General features: G+C 39.8%; 1 protein-coding gene and 1 long non-coding RNA gene across 2 annotated transcripts; both read left to right on the forward strand.

Moving 5' to 3' along the window:
- Window positions 1-1,999: 1,999 nt before the first annotated feature.
- On the forward strand, window positions 2,000-14,161 carry C12H2orf73 (chromosome 12 C2orf73 homolog). The gene is given in 5 exon segments (XM_037405838.1): window positions 2,000-2,038; window positions 2,432-2,519; window positions 12,451-12,548; window positions 13,578-13,617; window positions 13,620-14,161. Coding segments are annotated over 5 exon segments (588 nt in total). The 3' UTR covers window positions 13,943-14,161.
- Window positions 14,162-14,719: 558 nt separating this feature from the next.
- LOC119155895 lies at window positions 14,720-16,306 on the forward strand. The gene is made up of 2 exons (XR_005106902.1): window positions 14,720-15,052; window positions 16,112-16,306. It is a non-coding gene; the product is annotated as an uncharacterized LOC119155895 (long non-coding RNA).
- Window positions 16,307-18,370: the final 2,064 nt, after the last annotated feature.

An 18,370-nucleotide genomic window follows, 5' to 3' on the forward strand; every position in this document is an offset into this window, starting at 1 on the left:
GCATGGCAGGAGTAGGACTAGTGGGAAAAACCTGTAGTATTGTTATTATTGAGGTAGACTTAGTGAATACATAAACCTGGGATTGTATACCAGAGTTGCCTGCAATAGCAGGTTTGTTTGAATGATCAGGATGTCCTATCAACACTGTGTTCCTGAGGCCCTAAAACAATTTATGCATATTGCATACGAAAATAAAAATAGGTATGCGCATGACTTAACTTACAAACAAAAGTGCCTGAGAGGCAGCCCTGAACTGACACACACACACACACTGCTGTAGCTACACACCAGGAAGTTACTGAAGGAAAAGCTGTGATCTTTGCCGAGTTCAATAAAATCTGTTAATAAAAGACAGTTGTATGTAAGTAGAATTGATGTATAGAATAAAACTAGACAGGAAACTTTTCAGAGAGCTGATCCACCTTTTCCATTGAAAACAGTGGAAGAAATTACTACTTTGAGAGCTGGATGAGTCAGACTGGCTTTCCATGGCACATTTGCATACTGAGTGACATAAGGCCCAGTTTATATGACAGTCCTTCAGGTACAGCAATAAGACTAATGATATGTTTCAGTATGAAAGTGTGCTGTTGGAAACTTAGAAGTTCACACTGTTACTGGTTCTTTATCCGTTGAATATTTTGAGACAAAAGACCTGAGTTGTTGGTATATGAAGTTGATTTTCTTGTCTATGGTTTCAAGTCACTGCATACATAAAACTTTCTTATCAGAAAATAGCATTTGGTTTTGAAGGACAGGACTTCTTTTTTTTTTAAATATTAATGGCATATTTCAGTATCAGTTCTGTTTATAAAAGTACACTTCACTATTTCCTTGAAATTACTGATCTGGCTAGGTGAATGTTTTGTAATAGAGAACTTTTTCCTTTTGTAACTTAAGTACTTAATTGCTTCTAATTAGTTTCTATTGAAAAGGAGGCTTGGATCAAAATGATAAGAATACAGAGGAAAGGATGGAAAAGACAATACAATAGTAATGCATATTATTAGCATGTCAGTAGTATGATCGGAGATGTCATTATGGGGTGGTATAGGAAAAAGGAGTAGAAGTCTGAGAAGATCTGGCAAGAGTCACAGAGGGGCAATTGAGGGATTCTGGGAAAGATGGCTAAGATAAGTTGAAAGAAACCACTGGCAACCAGAATCAGAAAAAACAGTATTTGATGAGGCAGTAGTAGACTTCACTAATCAGTGTCCAAAGCAGCTGATAGGAATAGCCAAAACCTTTTAAATTGGCAGTTAGTGCAAGTCATTAGCACTTGAGAGTGCTGGCACCATGGCCAGATTAAAAAAGAAACCAAACACCAAAACCCAGCCCACAGAATTAAATCAGGAATAAAAAACTGAACAATGTTAAAGAATCTCAAAAACAAGTAATCTAGTCCAGGAATTTGTATCAGTTTTGTGCTTTCAGGATCACATAGTAGATGTGAATGACTCATATTCTTAATCTAGAGGAACCAAGAAATTAACACTTTAAGTGCGACTTTTTGTAGAACCTGACCTTCATTTCTCTAGTATGACTCAGGAGTAACTAGAACAAAATGGGTGTGAATGGGAACAGAATCTAATTTTTGGTATTTGCTGAGACTTAAACCCAGATTATACCAGAATAACTGCACTGAAACCTTGTTCTGCTTTCGGAGCAGTGAATAATATCATCTAGAGGTTGCTGACTTCTTAACCAATATGTTTTTTCATTTGCTTGGTGTAAATACATTTAACTATTGTCAGTGAGTAGAGTACATATTGGTGTAAAAATTTCTTCCTTGTCTGGTTATGTCTTTCAGCCCAAATACTTACTTTATGTTTGTATAAATATATATAAAATTTTAATACTGACTATGCACAAGAATTGTCATCAGAGCCATTATAATCTTTTTCAAGTAAACACTGCTTATGTTCATCAGTGGTACAATAATCTGCGACCCCATTATGCAAGATTAGTTAGCTCTGATGTGAGGTTACTAAAGGAGCCAATGTACTCTATGGGAGCAAAAGACACCAGGACAAAACAGGTATGAATGATTTGCACTTCCTCTTTCAATATTGTGTAGATATGTATGTGGCATGAGAAACCCATAGTAAAAAAATTCTACACATCTGAGTGAGACCATCAGCCCTAGAACAATCCATAATTAAGATTTAAAATTACTTTGGGACTTCATGTAGCCACAGAATTTATTTCCTCGGAAAGCTAGTATTAGGTGTCAGAATGGGCTTAGCAGTAGTGGCAAGGTTTTGTTGTAGTGGATAGTGTTCTGAGGGGACACTTTAGAAGCATTGTAATAAGAGCAGCTTTGTGTTTAACTGTGTATGTGCAATTTCCTCTTCCTTCTTCTGCTATTAAAGCATCATTGGTGGGCAGCTGAGGAGTCCCACATGTATCGTTATATTCCACTGAATTACAGAGCACCCACAAAACTAATCTTCAGAAACCAGACTGTGAGTTGGTTTTGCCAGCTGAGTTCAGTCAGCAGCAGCCTTCATGTGGAATAGGTGAGAACCCTCGGAATTTTTCTCCAATGTTAGCTAACGTTACCTGACTGGATTGCACTGTATACACTGTCAAATAGTTGTTATCTGCCAACAGATTCCTAAGTTCTGTGCTTTGGTTTTGTCTGTATTCAGAAATTGCAAATAACATACATTTTTCTAACTACACTTTATGGGGAGCGCTTGTCCGCAGATATGATTTTGTTTCCTTGTAACAGTATGTGTTAAGAATTACCATACTGATATCACTCAGGTGTTTCCTTCTGAGCTATCTGCCATCTTGAGTAAATATCTATAAAAATTGAATGTCTCTGCTAGCAGATTTCACCTGTTAAATAACCCTATATTAGTAACAACTGTTTTCTTCTGGTATGTAAAAACAAACCTTTTTGAGTTACCACATGAGGAAATACTTCTATTTTAAAAATCTCCATCTGGAGGCTGTAAGATTGTAGGACTCTTCCTTCAGCTGTTTTAATGTATAGGTAGAGATACTATTTTTGAGTGTTTGAATTCTGCTGTCAGAGGACAATTGTTTGGCAGTGTCCACTTTAGCTGACAGAAGGTCCTCCTGCCCTGAGTGCTTGCTTGAGCTGCTGCATTGCACTTTGCAGCACAGACTAACACAGTGCTAGTGAAGGGCTGTCTCAGCAGGGCTCAGGCAAGCAGAATACATTCTCTTGTCCTTTTCCCAGACACCTCCAAAGCAAATTAATGAGAGCAAGTCTAGACCAATTTTTAAAAAACTGCTCAGACAGGCTCTCCCTCTTGCTAGTGTTTTGTCAGTATAATGACTGGCACTTTATTCTCTGTAAGTAGGGTATTTGGGGATCTAAGTCTTCTATAAAATCAGACTTACATGAGGGGGAAAGACTCATCTAAAAGCATGTCTGTAACAGGTGAGCTAGCGGACTGGCTGGAAAAGCAGTACTGGTTAAATGTATCTCTTTATGTGCCTAGTAGCAGTGTGTTATCAGCAAGTGAACTCAAACTGCTGCTGCTGTGATTTTCATCGCTTATTTTAATGAGAAGAATTTGCTGCAGAGCAGCTGCAATTCTGCATTTCTTAACTCCACGCATATTTATTCTGAGCCAACTGGTTGATAAGCCAACACCCTCGCTGACTGTGCCAGGAGGATCAAAAGGGACTGCTGCTGTCACCAAAGGATTTTCCAAGAGAGCAGCATGGCAAGCATGTGACTGCACTCTTGAAGACTAGAGTGTTATGGCTGAACTGCATTGTCTTCAACTAAAAAAAAATTATGTGGATTACTTTTTAGTGCCAGATAACACTTTGAAACACAACAGCTTATACTCTGTTCAAGAACCCAATGCATTTTCTCAGTTATGAGAGCCTGATACACTTGACATAAGTATAATGCTGCTCTGATGCTCTGAGGTGCATGGTTACTGTGAGGTAATAGGAAGCTTAGATTCTGAAGTCTGGAGAGAGGCTCCTCCCTAGCTGGCAATTTCAGAACAGTCTGAGATGTGCAGGAAATAGGGCAAAGATTATGCAGTGTTAAAATCTCTCAAAAAAAAACTTCGGCAATTATAGGGAGAAAATAAGGGAGAGGAAGGAGGGGAGATGTTGCCTTGAAGAGAGGGATAATTTCTTGTCTCCCCTGGACTAAGGACTGGGGTTGCTGCTTCAGGGCTCTTTCTCTTTAGTAAATGATGAAGCAGATTCATTCTGCAAGACACCACAAAGCCAGAAGCAAAGGTGATGCTGCCTGGGTAGACGCTGGAGTTCCCAAGGTCTCTGGCAGCAAAGGGAGGGCAATGGCATTTGAAGCAAGTAAATTTTTTTACATTACAGCAAGAACTATTGTGTGCTGGCTTGCTTTCCTCCAGAGTGGGAGGGGAAAGAGAATGGCAGTTGTTTCTTTGTCTCTGCTAGTGGAGGAGAAGAACATATTAAAATGTTATAATACAGATAGGCACAAATCTTTCAACATATCAGGCTCTTGAATCTTCAAGAGGTCTCCATCCAACTATTAGCATCTAGGAATGAAAGTCAGAGATAATAGTTAACTTATATGTGTGGGTTTTGATATATACAGTATCGCTTGGTGTTAAGAGATCAAATGAGTGTTGTTTATAGCCTAACTGCTGCAAGTTTTTCAATTGTGTAGACCATTTTGCATCAAAACCATAGCCAAATGTGAGCGAGTTATGAAACAGTGTTTTAAGATTTACTGCATGTAGCTGAGCCTGTGTAGTGGAAAATAAAAAGCCACATTTGGAACCCTGACAGCTTTTGCTAAATGCTGAGGAGAAAGGAGAGAGACACAATTAAGGAATTACTTTCAGTTTTCTCTTTCTCTCTGCAGCAAAAGTTAGAGCTGTGCAGAGACGACTAATGAAATTTAGGATGACTTTTGAGTGTGGTAGTTAAGTTTACCTGAAGGATCCTAAAGCCTGTGACACTCTTCTGTGTGTTGTGTTGCTTGACTTAGTGACATAAGCATGTGCTGAACACAAATAATATGTACCTTTGTGGCAGAAATCTTTCAGGCTCTTCTAGGAAAGATCTTGGCTCTCTTGCCTGTTTGATGTTGGCCATGTGTCAAGGCAGATGGAAGTGGCCTGTAACAGAATGCTGTGATCATCCATCTGTGTCCAAGGAAGGAGAATGCTCTGAAAGGCAAGCCCTTCCCCTTGGCGACACCAGTTCACTGGTCCTAATATGACCCTGGTCATTGCTCCGTGGCTTTGATCAGTGATTTTTGGCCTTGTGGGAGCCCTTAAATAGACTTTTTGTGTCTCTGGAGGCTGCAGCACTACCCGTTTAGTAGTCTGGAGCCCCAGATGGGAGACTTGTGGAAGGCTTTCATAGAGGTACTTACAGAGAATACTTGGGGAACCTGTTCTGTTGATGTCAGCCGAACTGCAGGACAAGTATCATTTTGTTAAGTTCCAAGTGGCTTACCCAAGTGTTGTTTCCCATTGAGAAAGTTAAGATAATCAGGTTTATTAAGAAAGAATCAAAATAATCAACTGAAGCAGCAACACTCATACGGTTGGTGGTTGGATCCTGTGCTGTGCTCCATCTGTTGCTGTGAAGCAGCTTGAGCAGTCTGTGGCGTGGGCTCTGGGCAGCGCAGGTGTGCTGTAGTAGCTCCCACATAGCTTCATTCCCCAACAGGCAGCGTGGGGGCATGGTAAGGGCAAGGGGTTATGACTGATCCAGGTCATTTCAGTTACTGCAACAGCAGAATGGGGCTGCAGAAGACTTGTACAATCTACTCAGATTTGTACCCTGAACAGTCCCAGGAGCAAGAGCGAGTAAAGGGCACCCTTGTGCTCTTTACTCCCTCTGCTACAGTTGAGCAATGCTCAACGCAGCTGAGCGTCTGGTCCTTCCAGTTACAGTAACTAGTCTATGAGAATGTTCATACCAATTAAATCTTATCATCAAATCATTCTGTTCCATCACTCCACTTAATTAGCCATGGTCTTTGGTATCTCAGAAATGCTGTACCATGCCAAATAATGAAAGTATTCTTTGTGTCGTACACACCCAACAACTGCCTGTCTGCCAGTTAGTCAGATCAACAAATATTTCTCCTGTGCCAGAGTAGTATCTGCTGGAAAACGTAATTGCCCACTTCTGGTTTTCAAACCAAAATAAGTTGGAGGCCATGGTCTTTCATCTGGGAAGTCAGCTTTTGTTACAGGAAAAGCAAGCTGGTTTCTCATCAGCTGGCTTGTGGGTTTTGTGTGACTCATCGCCGTTTATGCTAACAACTAAAACAGTTCCTCGAGTGTTATTTGTTAATACAGCCTTTCTATTTATAAAAGATAAATTCAGAAAGACTGTAAAGGAATACTAACTACTAGTCAGTAGGCAGCAGCAGTGGATCAGAGCTACTACTTAGGTCCCCATCTGCAGCAGGGGCCATTGACGTTATGAATGTACGTTAGGTGAGGGTCTGACCTAATTTTATTTTATATGATTGAAAACATCCAAACCCAGGCAGATCATCAGCAAGAAAGGGCCTGATTTGGCAGCCTGTGCTCTAAATGGCTAGAATTTTTTTCTGTTCTCCTTATATTTGAGCAGCTCTCATGAGCAAGTGTGGATGGGGAGCGCCATGGCCTGCAGAATGCAGCCTGGAAGAGCTCATCAGCAAATGGTAGCAAGGGGATGCATTAGAAATACATTCTCAAAACAATATAAGGGTTAGTTACCTGCTACCCACTGATGTTGAGACACATTTTCACTGCCAGTGAGAAAGTGGTTACCAACCTACCTGTGACAAGAAGTCAATTTATTCAGTGGAAATATAATCTATTTTAATAGCACCACCACAAGTCTGTGCTATGCTATCTGAGGCATTTGTCAGATGTGACAAGGCACTCGGCCTATTTTTGTCATGCAGCAAATCCTTTTTCCTATTTTACTTGGGGCTAAGTCCCATCCTTAGATATGAGCTCACTCCTCTCTTTCACTTACATGGAAATGTTGGGCATATGAGTGAAGGCAGAATTTGGCTGTGATCTGAATAGATGACATCTGTAATCTTCTTGCAAATAGGGGACCCAAAGGACACAAACAGGTGCTGATAAACATCTAGCCTGCATACATGCATTTGTAAATCCTACACGGTGCTCATCTGCATCTTTGAGTGCCTAAATACATTTAAAAATCTGCCTTTGAGAGACTTGTGTGTGTTATTGCAGGAAGGCAATACAGAGGTAGAAATTTAGTCTGTTTCTTGATTGCCTATGTATAGAACCTTAATCGTCATAATAGTCTTCCTCTTGCCAAAAAGCCCCATTGGTGGTTTCTATCTGCTATACATTGCAGCTAGGTGTGCTTCTGCCTGCTTGTCCTCCATGTGAAGGCCTCTCTTGTTCTATAATCCATAGAAGGACTAATTTCAGAATTCACATTAACACGAAATAGTCAGTCCCAACACCAGTAGACTTCAAACATTCCCACAAGCCCCTAGCTTTATTGAAAGCAATGGAAAAGTATACGTTCACCTCCATTGAGCTACAACTTCATTTTCAATTTGTGGGTCTGTTCCTGGGATGCAGAACGCCTCTGCCCAGACTAACTCCAAAAGTACCACCATCACTAGTGTTTATCAATTTAAAAACCCTGACCTTTGCTTTCTTTTCACTTATACTGGCAGTTCTTTAGGAAGTTATTTGCCTTTCTTTTTTCCCTTTGCTATCCTTTGTTGTATGAACCCAGAAAACTATTTGAACTAGACTTTACTTGCATTCTCAGCAGGAATTTCCCTTCCTGATCTGTCTCCAGATCAGCCACACAGGTTCAACAAAAATCCCTGATTTTTTCCTCATGTTGCAGCCCTTCTGTCATTGTAACTTCTTTGAGACAGATGGGCTGCTACTGGTGTCAAAAAATGTAATCTATGGTCAAATATTCACTATTAAACCTTTCCCCTTACTTTCCTTGCTGAGACAGCTAACGTGGAGATTTTCTGGAGTCCCAGGGATGATTAGCAGCTGGCACGGCCTTACTATGCAAGCATAATTTCAAGATTTAGCTGCTTTTGCATTAAACTTGAGCAACATCAATGCTGGTGTGTGAAACAGCCTTGTACAGAGAAGGAATCAAGCTCAGGGCACACTGTGGCTATCACCAGATAGAGGCTTTTTTGCTTTCTAGGGTGTGTAAATATCATTCCTACCCTTCACACAAGGCTCTAGGGATCTTCTATTGGATAATAAGTTTAAGTTGAAATAATGAGCCATTTTGAATGATTGATGGGGGATGTTTGCACACACCCAGAATATGTCATTCCCAATGAAAAGGAAAGCAATTGTTTCCATATGTTGGCACACTTGTGATCTTGGTGTTGAGCCAGTTGTCTGGCTGTGATCAGGCAGCAGCATCTAACAGTGATGGAAGATTATACCTTGGAAGTGGGTGCTAACTTCAGGCTGTATTCCTTAAAAGGATATAAACTCTGAACACTTATCCAGGATGTAATTTATGGTTCCAGTATGTTTTGACTTTACATAGATGAAAAAATAGTCCTTTTGTGTATGCATATATGCATAAAAATTCCTTCTTGCTCAGCATCCCCCTGTCGTACCCCCCAAGGAATCCAATAAAACAATAGCTGGTGCTGTTTTATGTGCTAACTTAGCTGCATGGGCTATTGCCTGCTGAGGCCTGTAAGGATTCCCCCTTTTCTTAACACGACTCCTTAGAGGTGTTTTAATAGCTAGATCTAGTTTTGTTAAGTTTCTCAGCTGGAGTGCAGGCTCTTTGAATGGATCTTTAGATATGCTGTATACCTACTAAAACCATCTCTTTGGGATTTCTTTTAGTTTTGGGTTGTTTGGGGTTTTTTTTGTGTGTGTGTTTTTGTTTTTGTAGTGTCAAACTAGTTACGTATTGCTACACAAATAGATTACTAATTTTTAGGCTTCAGCAATGAGGTTCCTCTATGCCAAGGCCCCAAGCTAACTTCTGTATCAAGCACAAGTATGTACCCGAGGGAGGTGGTAAGTTAAAGATTGCTGGAAAAGGGTATTTTTAATATGTGAAGAAGCCACCAATTTAAAATACTCTGCAAGTTCCCCAGGTATCTGCAGTTCCCTGAACCACCAACAATGGAGCAAAGCTGTCTGATTATGATCCAGCCAATGAAAGATCACTGCACCCTTCCTGAAGCGTCTCCACCAGCAATACAAAACCTGCAGTGGATGTTGCATATGTGTGTCTGTGACCCCGTTTGAAAAACATACAGGCAGGTAGTTAGAGGCACACAGACTTCTTTCTGTGTCACAGCCAGGCTAGTCCTTTTGGAAAATCTCAGTATAGAGTTCTAAAAAAAATGCATTCTTTCACTCCCTAAATTGTGAGCAACTGTCAAGCTTTCAATTCTGCAGCCAAAAAACCTTTGCAACTGTGAGACACAGTGGGCAGAATCATTCAAACCACTGCAGCAATGCTAATTCCTCTTGCTGAGAATAACAAACATATCAAATCACTCTTCAACGCACATTAAATCTAGGGAAATTACTAGATTAGCATTTTAACTCTAGGAATGTTTGCAGTGATATCATTGGAGCATTGTGGGGATGTGTATTGACCACCCTTATGATCCTCATTGTGCAAGAATTGTACATGTATGGAGTGAATGTCAGAACGCTTATCGGCAAGGATGTGCGTTTCTTCCCAAGATGACTTGCAGTGCTGTGGAAGGAAAACACTACCATGAAATCTGTTTTTCTCCTTTTCGGTCATGTGCATGGGTGATTTTTTAGTTATTTATTGGAAATATTAACTCATTCAGGCTCTCTGCTGGAATATTTATGTAAGATATTATGAATAGATTTCTGATACCTAAAATTCCACTGAGAGAAATGAGCTAATCTATTTTTATAGAAAACAAATGTGCAAAACTAGTGTGCTGAAATGTATTAAGATAGATAATGTATTTGAGAGCTAACAAAACTTACTGAGTAATTTATTAAGAAAATGGGTTTGATCGTCTTTGCAGGTGTTCAGATACTGAAGAGAAAGTCCCTGCTACTTTTGTGAACTACATGCATACTCAAAATTTCGACAATGGCATTCACATGTGGTTTTGAGCAACTTTAGATTCTAACTCATGTCTGAAGAGTGCATTTTCTATGCAGCAAAAGTAGAGTCTGCGGAATGGATAGCAATGTTGTACATGCAGCTACTACCATGGTTGATATAAATATATTTCTTACCTCTGTATTCCAGTATGATAATTGGAAACTAGAATTTCTATCTAATTTTATTTTTCACACAAGGTCTTCCTCAATTTCATATATAGATTCAGTTATTAAACACCTGTGATCAGTAATCAGATAGGCAGTTTATAGTTCTACCAAAATACACTTCTTTATCTATACAAATAAAGGAGAGTTAATTCTAAACATATATAATTAATGCACAGAAAGTTGTAGCTAGCTCCAGGCATGCTTGAAGCCTGTAGAGCTCCACGAACAGCTACAAATAAGTCTTTACTTGTTCGTACTTTTGTAGGAACTTCAAAAGTTATGTTTGCACTTCCAAGCTGTAAGTATTACTATTCCCCTTCTGTAGCTAGTGAAACCGAGGCGTGAGATTTTACACATCATTGCCTGGGATTGCTTGAACATTGCTGAGTAGAAGATGATTGGCCTAAAACTGCTGGCACTGTACTTGAATGTAGATCTGCTCTATCTTCAGAATCACGTTAGTACTAATTAACCACTTCCAGCATATTAAAGGTCTTCAGTATATTTCTCACTACTAGTCCTGTGCTAATGTAGCAAGCTGCTCCATGTTAATTACAACCTCATTGAGGCGACCAGTTTGTGAAAAGACTGGGAGATACATATCACTTAGTGGTCTGATACTCATTCCCTCCTAGCCTGCTATGTCTGGCAGCCAAGCACTTAAGCACAGGCTGTCAGTTAAGTTGACCTTGAGGAACTCATATTGCTGACCTCTGTTTCCCTATCTTCTCAGTGGCGTATCTTGTTTGCTCTGCTATTACTCTAACAAAGGACTTTAGGTTTATCACACTTAAAAGACCTGATCTGGCCTTTGCTGCTCTAAGGGGCCCGTAGACCACTATTTCTGTACGATGCTGCATGTTACCCAAATAAATGTCCTTAAATTAGCCAGTTCAGTTATTAGGAGCAGTCTGGCTGTAGCAGCAGAGAGCTTGGTGTCAGCTAATTAATATTCCTGTATGTGTTTTTTGAGAAAACATGCTCTTTGGATGTTATTAATTATCTAGTTGCCTAGTTAATAATAGATACCTCTCAACATATTAATGGAATACCGTTATTGTCATATATATTTTACAAGAAGAGTGGGATCTTTCAGCTGATGTAGGTCTTGGTCCAGCAATGGCATAGCAGTAAGCCAGCATCTGTTGATATGCTGCTAGTTGTGTCATAGGGATGCCAACTATAAATTTACCGTATTCAAGCTCTGCTCCCACATTCAGGGTTTATGTAGAGTGTTTTGTGTCCTAGTGACTCCCAACAACTTTGCTGTGTTACAGCTGTGCAAATGGAAGTGCAGTGGCCTACATTTCAACAGTGATTAGTGAGACAGCCTGACCTGCTTGAAATGCTCTAAGCAGCCCTGCTTTTCAGAAAGCTTTGAGCGCTTGTTCACCAGTGAATCTGGTTTTATACCATGCCTCAAGCTGAAAATTAAAAATTTCTAGTAATTTTGGAGACTTTAATACAGAGTATTTAAATTGTGCTGGACATTTTTCTTCCTCTTGTGCCTGGATGTGTCGTGGTTCAGTGTAATGGATCAGTCTGTGTTTCATTAATATTAACAGTGAAATTTTGTTCATTTAGAGGGCAGTACTGTTGTGTTAGTAGATGGAAAATTGCCTGGAAGACTGCTGATAAAGGTGTAGTGGCAACTGGTACTGATGGTGCAGTTTCTGAACCGTCCTGCAGAGGGGACAGGTAATATGAAGTAAAACGTCCATGAGAAAACAAGAAGGAACATACTGTAAGAAGTATTCATGCACCTGCCAAATGATCCGACAGGACTTTCCTGTCCTGTGCTTCAAAAATGATCGCACTGAAATGCTGCTCCAAAACGTGCCAACCTGGCCTTCGTCTTGACTCCTGTAAAACCGCTGCTCTGAAGCCACCTCAGCAATGCTGTCCCTCAACAAAACTGTTGTTTTTGTTGAGGGACATGTGCGAGCACAAACATGAGGGACATGTTTGACATGTGCGAGCACAGCTGAGTATCTGACTCCTTTGTGCCCACTTCCCCTGGTGGTAAATGCTGTGGTTCCACTTGTCTGGCATGGAAACTTGAGCAGTTCAAGAAAAGCAGCTATCACTTATCTTCTGCGCAGCATGTAGCGTGTTTGTGTGGGCTACCCTGGACCATGTAGTTCAAGTGCTTCCTAACGATATAATATTTTTCAATTCCGTTTGCAACTCCTAGAGGCGTCCGAAGGTCTTCCAGAGGTTTTACAGGAACAGACCTCCTTTAGCCATCAGTACGATGCCAGAGACTCTGCTAATGAACCCATTCAAGGAAAGGTAAGACAATGTGCATCCTGTATGATTAATAGCATTCAGGAAGGTGGAGGAGTACGTTTATCCCAGAGCTTCCGACTGTCTGTTTTATATGAAGATTTGTTGTCGGATGCTTTAGAATTGTTAGCAGTTAATATTAACGACGTGCTCTTTTGTATTACTTGTACATGCTTTGTTTTGGATTCCTGTGTATTGTAGCACCCAGGCTTCCTGTAGTTTTGATGAACAATAACCTAATCATAAATCACATGATTTGGATTTCTAAAGAGTCTGTTTATGCTGTGACTTCACTGAACCTGACTGCCTCTCTGTGTGAAAAAGCTGGGATGAGTAAGATTAGAGCAAGGGCTAATGTATGAGGGCCTGTTTCGATACAGACTCTTTTGCCAGGCCTTGCCTCTTAGGGGTTTGTATGTATGGTTATGCGTTTCTTATAAACCAGTAGCTTCGTATAAATAGGGAACTGATCCACAGACTCTGATAGACTTAAAGAAGATCCAAAATATGGGGTTCAGTTGTGAAAAATATTTTGAGAAATGCAAGGTATGTTTGTTTGCATTTCTATCTGTTTAAAAAAAAAAAATCTTATGTAGCTCTGATGAGCAAAATAATTCAGGATGCAGCCGTAAATCTCCTGGCCTACAAAAGCAGCAGTTCAGAATTGTATCCATAGCAACCCATGTAGCAAGAAATGAAATCTGATATGAATAGTCTCGTACAGAAGAGCTGTATGCAAGTCACACACTCTCTGAGGCAGAGTGGTTGTGAACCACAGAAAATAAGATGCGTTTTCTTGTTGCTTCTTTCCAAGTATTCCTACCGTGCCCCATTTCATGAATAAAATGGGCTGACAAACCAGCTATTATTCCATTGCCTTCAGCTATTCGGACCTAGGCCAGTGGCCAGTGGAGAGGCCGAGAAACAAGCGTAAGCTTTGCCAGCACTTGAGCTAATAAATGAACTCAGTTCACAGCTGCATCTACGAGCTGCTTATGTTCCCCTGGTTAATGTCAACCTTGTTTCCCCTTCCAGCGACATGGAGCTTTTGTGTGTGCAGAGATAAAACCAGCAAGTGGTCGATAGTTCCTAAGGGAACAGAAATATTCCTGAGTGCTAGAGGGTCATGTTCACTAGAATGGCCAAAAACAGAGAAAGGAAGCTCAGTGGAAAGCCGAATGACCTCACCCAGTCTCTTCCTGCAGAATTCCTAGGAGACAGTAGGCTCTGAAAATCACTTATCAAAACCAGACGTCAGAGAAATAGCCAAGGCATACCCCAGAATTCCTGTGAGAGGACACAAAAGTTCAGGCATTTCTCAGACAAGCAAGGTAGATGTTGACTGCACTGCTGGGGAGGAGTCCTTTGCATCCTGCAATGAAATGGCCTTTGATAGATGAGTGAGGGGGTTACCTACGGTATGTAAAAACATGCAGACACTGATATCACCATCAGCAACTGAAACAAACAGAGCCTAGAGTCACTGTTAGGCCATTGCATTTGCTTATTCTAATATCAATAACACCAAACACAAGCTGACACCAGTGAATTGTTGGAGGGAACACAATACTTCTTTGACGTACTAACAGCTGCACTATGCTTTGATGTCTCTAGAAAACTGTATGTTTATCAGAGTCTTTTTTTGTTATGGTGAAATTTCACTGTCTTCCCTGGAGCCCTCTTGATTCTTTCTATACATTCTACGTAAGATGATTTTTACATTAGTAAATACTTTCAGAGCTGCTGGTTAGAACTCACTGTAATTCATGAAAAAAGTACTTCATTTTTCAAGCCAGTTGTACTTGTCCTTTTATTTTTTTGCTGGTTGCTAGGTGTTTTATGTAAATGGTTTGTATTTACACCATCTCTTTGGATGCTGCAGTGTGAAACGTAATTTTGCATGCCATGTGGTGTCAGCTTGTGATAAATGGAAGCCATTGTTGCTTCCATAGGAAACAATGACAGCCAAGAGGGACAATTTGCTGCAGTCCACAGGAATGCAAAAATAATATATCACTGCTCTCTACAGCTAATGAAGAGCTTGAAGCAAGCCCTTTCGAGGGAGAATAGAATGCTTTTACATAAGATTTAAGTCTATAATTTTTTTCATATTAGAGCACATTAAACAAGAAAACAGCTAATTTACTCTAGGCTTTCCCTCCATAGGAAAAGAAAACAATTGTTCAAGAGACTGAAGGACAAGTTTTACTAAGAATATTTCTCCATTATTTTTCCCTGTACTTTTCACTGGTATTCACAACAGATTTTTCGCTGTATTCATGTGTCGGAGAGATTCAACGTTTTAACTCAAAAATTTAACTTGCAGCTTTTCATAAAACAGACAAGAGCAAGTTATTTCCTGCAGCACTCAAATTGGCCCCTCTGACATGCTGGAGCAGTTCATGTATGCACTTTGCTGCAATGAGAGTAATGAAAAATCAACTGTCAGCTTTCTGCATCAAGAAAGACATGTCCTAACTATATATCATTTTACTAGACTTACACATTTGGTAAGTTTTTCTTTCAAGTACTGGTAACAGAATGGGAAATAATCCTTGAACGTTTTGGGGAAAATACTTGAGATAGTGTTTACTTAATGCTTTAGATCCTGTGTTACAGTCAAAAGGAAAACACACCTTTATACCACATGCTGTGATAGTTCTTAGTTTTTCTTCAGTTGACGAAAAATGTATGAAACTGCTCTAATTTAGCCCTCCCTTGTGCAAACTCACCTTCTATTTGTATCGGTAAAAACTGAGCGAGATTACTAGCTGCACCTCTTCGGTTTCTACTATCATTGCCATATTGATAGTACATTGGCATTTGTAGATCAGGTCTTGCCAAAATGATCAGATATGTTTGCAATATAGTCGGGATTTTCCTGATCCTGTGCGTTAAAACTTTTCATTTCTCATAATGAGCTGTAAGTTTTTAAAGTAACTTGGCAAAGTGTGGGGAGTAGAAGAGAGGGTAAAATCAGTAAGAACTAAAACACTCTGTACAAACACCAACGCAGACATTAGGCACAAGGAGCCAATCCTAAAACGAGTAACAGCCTTTTGGGACATCTAGTACACTGTAAATAAACCTACTATGTCAGACTTCAGAGGTCATCCCAGTAAAATAAGAATACCTTAGTAAAGCTATCTGATAATCTCTATAAATTCAGTTCTTCCTTCAGTCACAGTGAACGCAGTTAGTATATTCCAAGCAGTTAGTTAAATACCTTAATAGCTAAAGAAGAGGAAAGCAGCTCTGCAGCCCTGGAATTCTTGCATACTTTCTCTAGATGGATTTTTTTCACATGAGGTAGCAGAAGCCCAATGTTATATTTAATTGAATATTTGTATAACACGCACACAAATCCCAAACCCGTGATAATTTACTGTTAAGTTTTGCAAAGTACAATTTTAGACAAGATATCTTAAAAGAACAAAATGCCAAAATTAAAATCAATGGGAGACCAAGTTAACATGATAGAGAGGACATTGCCATTGCATCTAATGCCTTGTCAGTCTCTTAAATGCACAGAGCGTGTTCACTAACCGGTTTTAATTTTATCATTTCAGAAGCACCTGAACCTTGACCTGGATTATCTTATTTGTCGTCCTGTGCAAGTAGCACATAGTGCACATCAACTGTGTTTTCCAGAATCGTACTTTCTCTGTCCCAACTGGAATATTTTTCTCTCCCATGTGGAGTTTCCTGGAGCCTCTGTCAATGCCAGCTCACCTTCCTGAATAAATTAATTCTGTATTCTCCAAGTAGAGTAAATATGCAGGTATTATTATTTTAAATAATGAAGAAATGCCTATTGTAGGATAAGAGGACACATACATGACAAGATAAATCAGAAAATTTGTTGACACAGGACAGCTATTAGGCATATATGTTGTTCAGTTGTACTAAGGCAGGATAATGATGCTCATTAAAGGACAGTCTGTGTCACCTGAAAAAGAAATTGGGCTATTAACCCATGTCAACAAAAGAACAGTCTGAGGGAACTTGCATTCTTGAATTTACAATCTAAAGAATCAGCAGGTGCTATGGACAAGCTTAGAGTTAGACTTCTTTCATAACAATGAAAATAATTTTTAAATTAATAATTCATGTTATTACTGTCCATACTTCAGTAGAAGGATCAGACTGCCTAAATCCTTACTAGTGTGACTGGTTTCTACTTAGGAGTAAGATTGCTACTCATGGCTTACATGAGTAAATGTTTCCAGGCTCTCATTCATATTTCCTAAAAGCATTACATATTGTGTAGTTTATTTCATACACAGTAGTTTAATTCATATGTTACCCAGACTATAAACACACAGACCGATGCCAGTCCTACCCTGTACCACACCCGTATACCTGCACTTTAATATTTTTGATGACTTCTTCTCTATATCAGATCTGCTTTTTGAAGATATTTCATTTGTTCTGAGCATCTCTGGTGAATTCATAGTAACTGTACTGGCTGTTTGATTGTGTCCCTCTGCTGTGCACTCTGGAAGATCTATTATCCAAGTATATTCATCTTTTCTGCTTTCTAAGCTTGTTACTTTAACAGAGTTGCTGTTTCATTGGTGACAGTTTTCATTGAGCATTAGTGAAAGCATTTCATTAGTCATTGTACGTATGGAGAAATCAAAGTTCCATTTCATTTGAACTTTTTACAAAATACCTTTCTATATTCTGAAGATAGCTTTGTATTCTGTAAGTGGCATCATATAACACACAGAACCTTCCTGTCATAGAAGGAAAAAAAAATCTGGGGTAAGTCTTCCTCATCCTTTCTTGTTCTGTGTCTGTTCAGATATATACAACTTAGGCTAAACTGCTGTACTCTTTGTTGCCCAGGGCCTCTGGTCATCATTTGGGGCTCCATTGTGCCAAGTGCTGCATGGTGGAACAGAGGAGTTTACCACTGAGGTGTTCACACTGCTAGATTTAATAGAAGGCCACATAGAAGTTGGCCATAAACCAAAGTATTTGGTCCCTATGCATCCCCAGAGAGCTGTTCTGTTCCTTGAGGCTTGGAAACAGTTTTCATGGGTTGTTTCCAGGTGGCAAATTTCAGTCCAGAAGGAAACTACAAGGGAGGAATTTTGTAAGAGAGCTCTAGCAGAAGGATTCTAAGCCTTCTCTCACAGATTTTGGCATGTGTGGACTATTGTTACGAAATAAATGCAATGTGTGAGAGGTGGGACTTGGTTTATCTCTCTTTTTTTTTTAATCAGACATTTTGTGAGCTAGAGACTTAAAAAAAATATAGTAAGAACTTTGAAACGTGCTAACATTTTAGGGGTTTTTGTAGTGGTTACTAAAACCAGAATTTACCAGTATTGCTGTCCAGAATGCACACTTTAGTCTTCAGAGTGTTTACTGACTTTTTGTGACATTTGCGTGTATTGTTAGGAGCTTGGTCATGAGGAATGTCTTTAGAAGCTATGCTACCCGGTGTGCCTGGGTCATTGGTCTGTGAGCTAAAAAATCCTTCAAGGCAACAATGAGATGATAAAAGCAGTTGTTAGATTCTCACAGGTCACCAACCCAACCTACAGTCACCCATACTGGCATGGTGAGGAGATGCAGATTATACCCCTGTGCCAAAAAAGAAGGCATGATTACCATGAGTTGAGAGAATTCATTGAGAGAAGAGGTTAGTGTCCCTGCTGCTATTCTCTGTGGGGTGCGAGTGGGGTTTGGGCTTGTCTTGTGCTGCTCTCATGAGTCACAATAAAGGAAGAAGCGAGCAAGCATTGGCCTGGCATTCAGGTTTCATGCTGCTGTGCTGTTTAGTCTTTCATTTGCCAGGTCTTTAAGGTTACTTCTGT

This window comes from Falco rusticolus, chromosome 12, assembly GCF_015220075.1.
Source record: "Falco rusticolus isolate bFalRus1 chromosome 12, bFalRus1.pri, whole genome shotgun sequence".
NCBI lineage: Eukaryota > Metazoa > Chordata > Aves > Falconiformes > Falconidae > Falco > Falco rusticolus.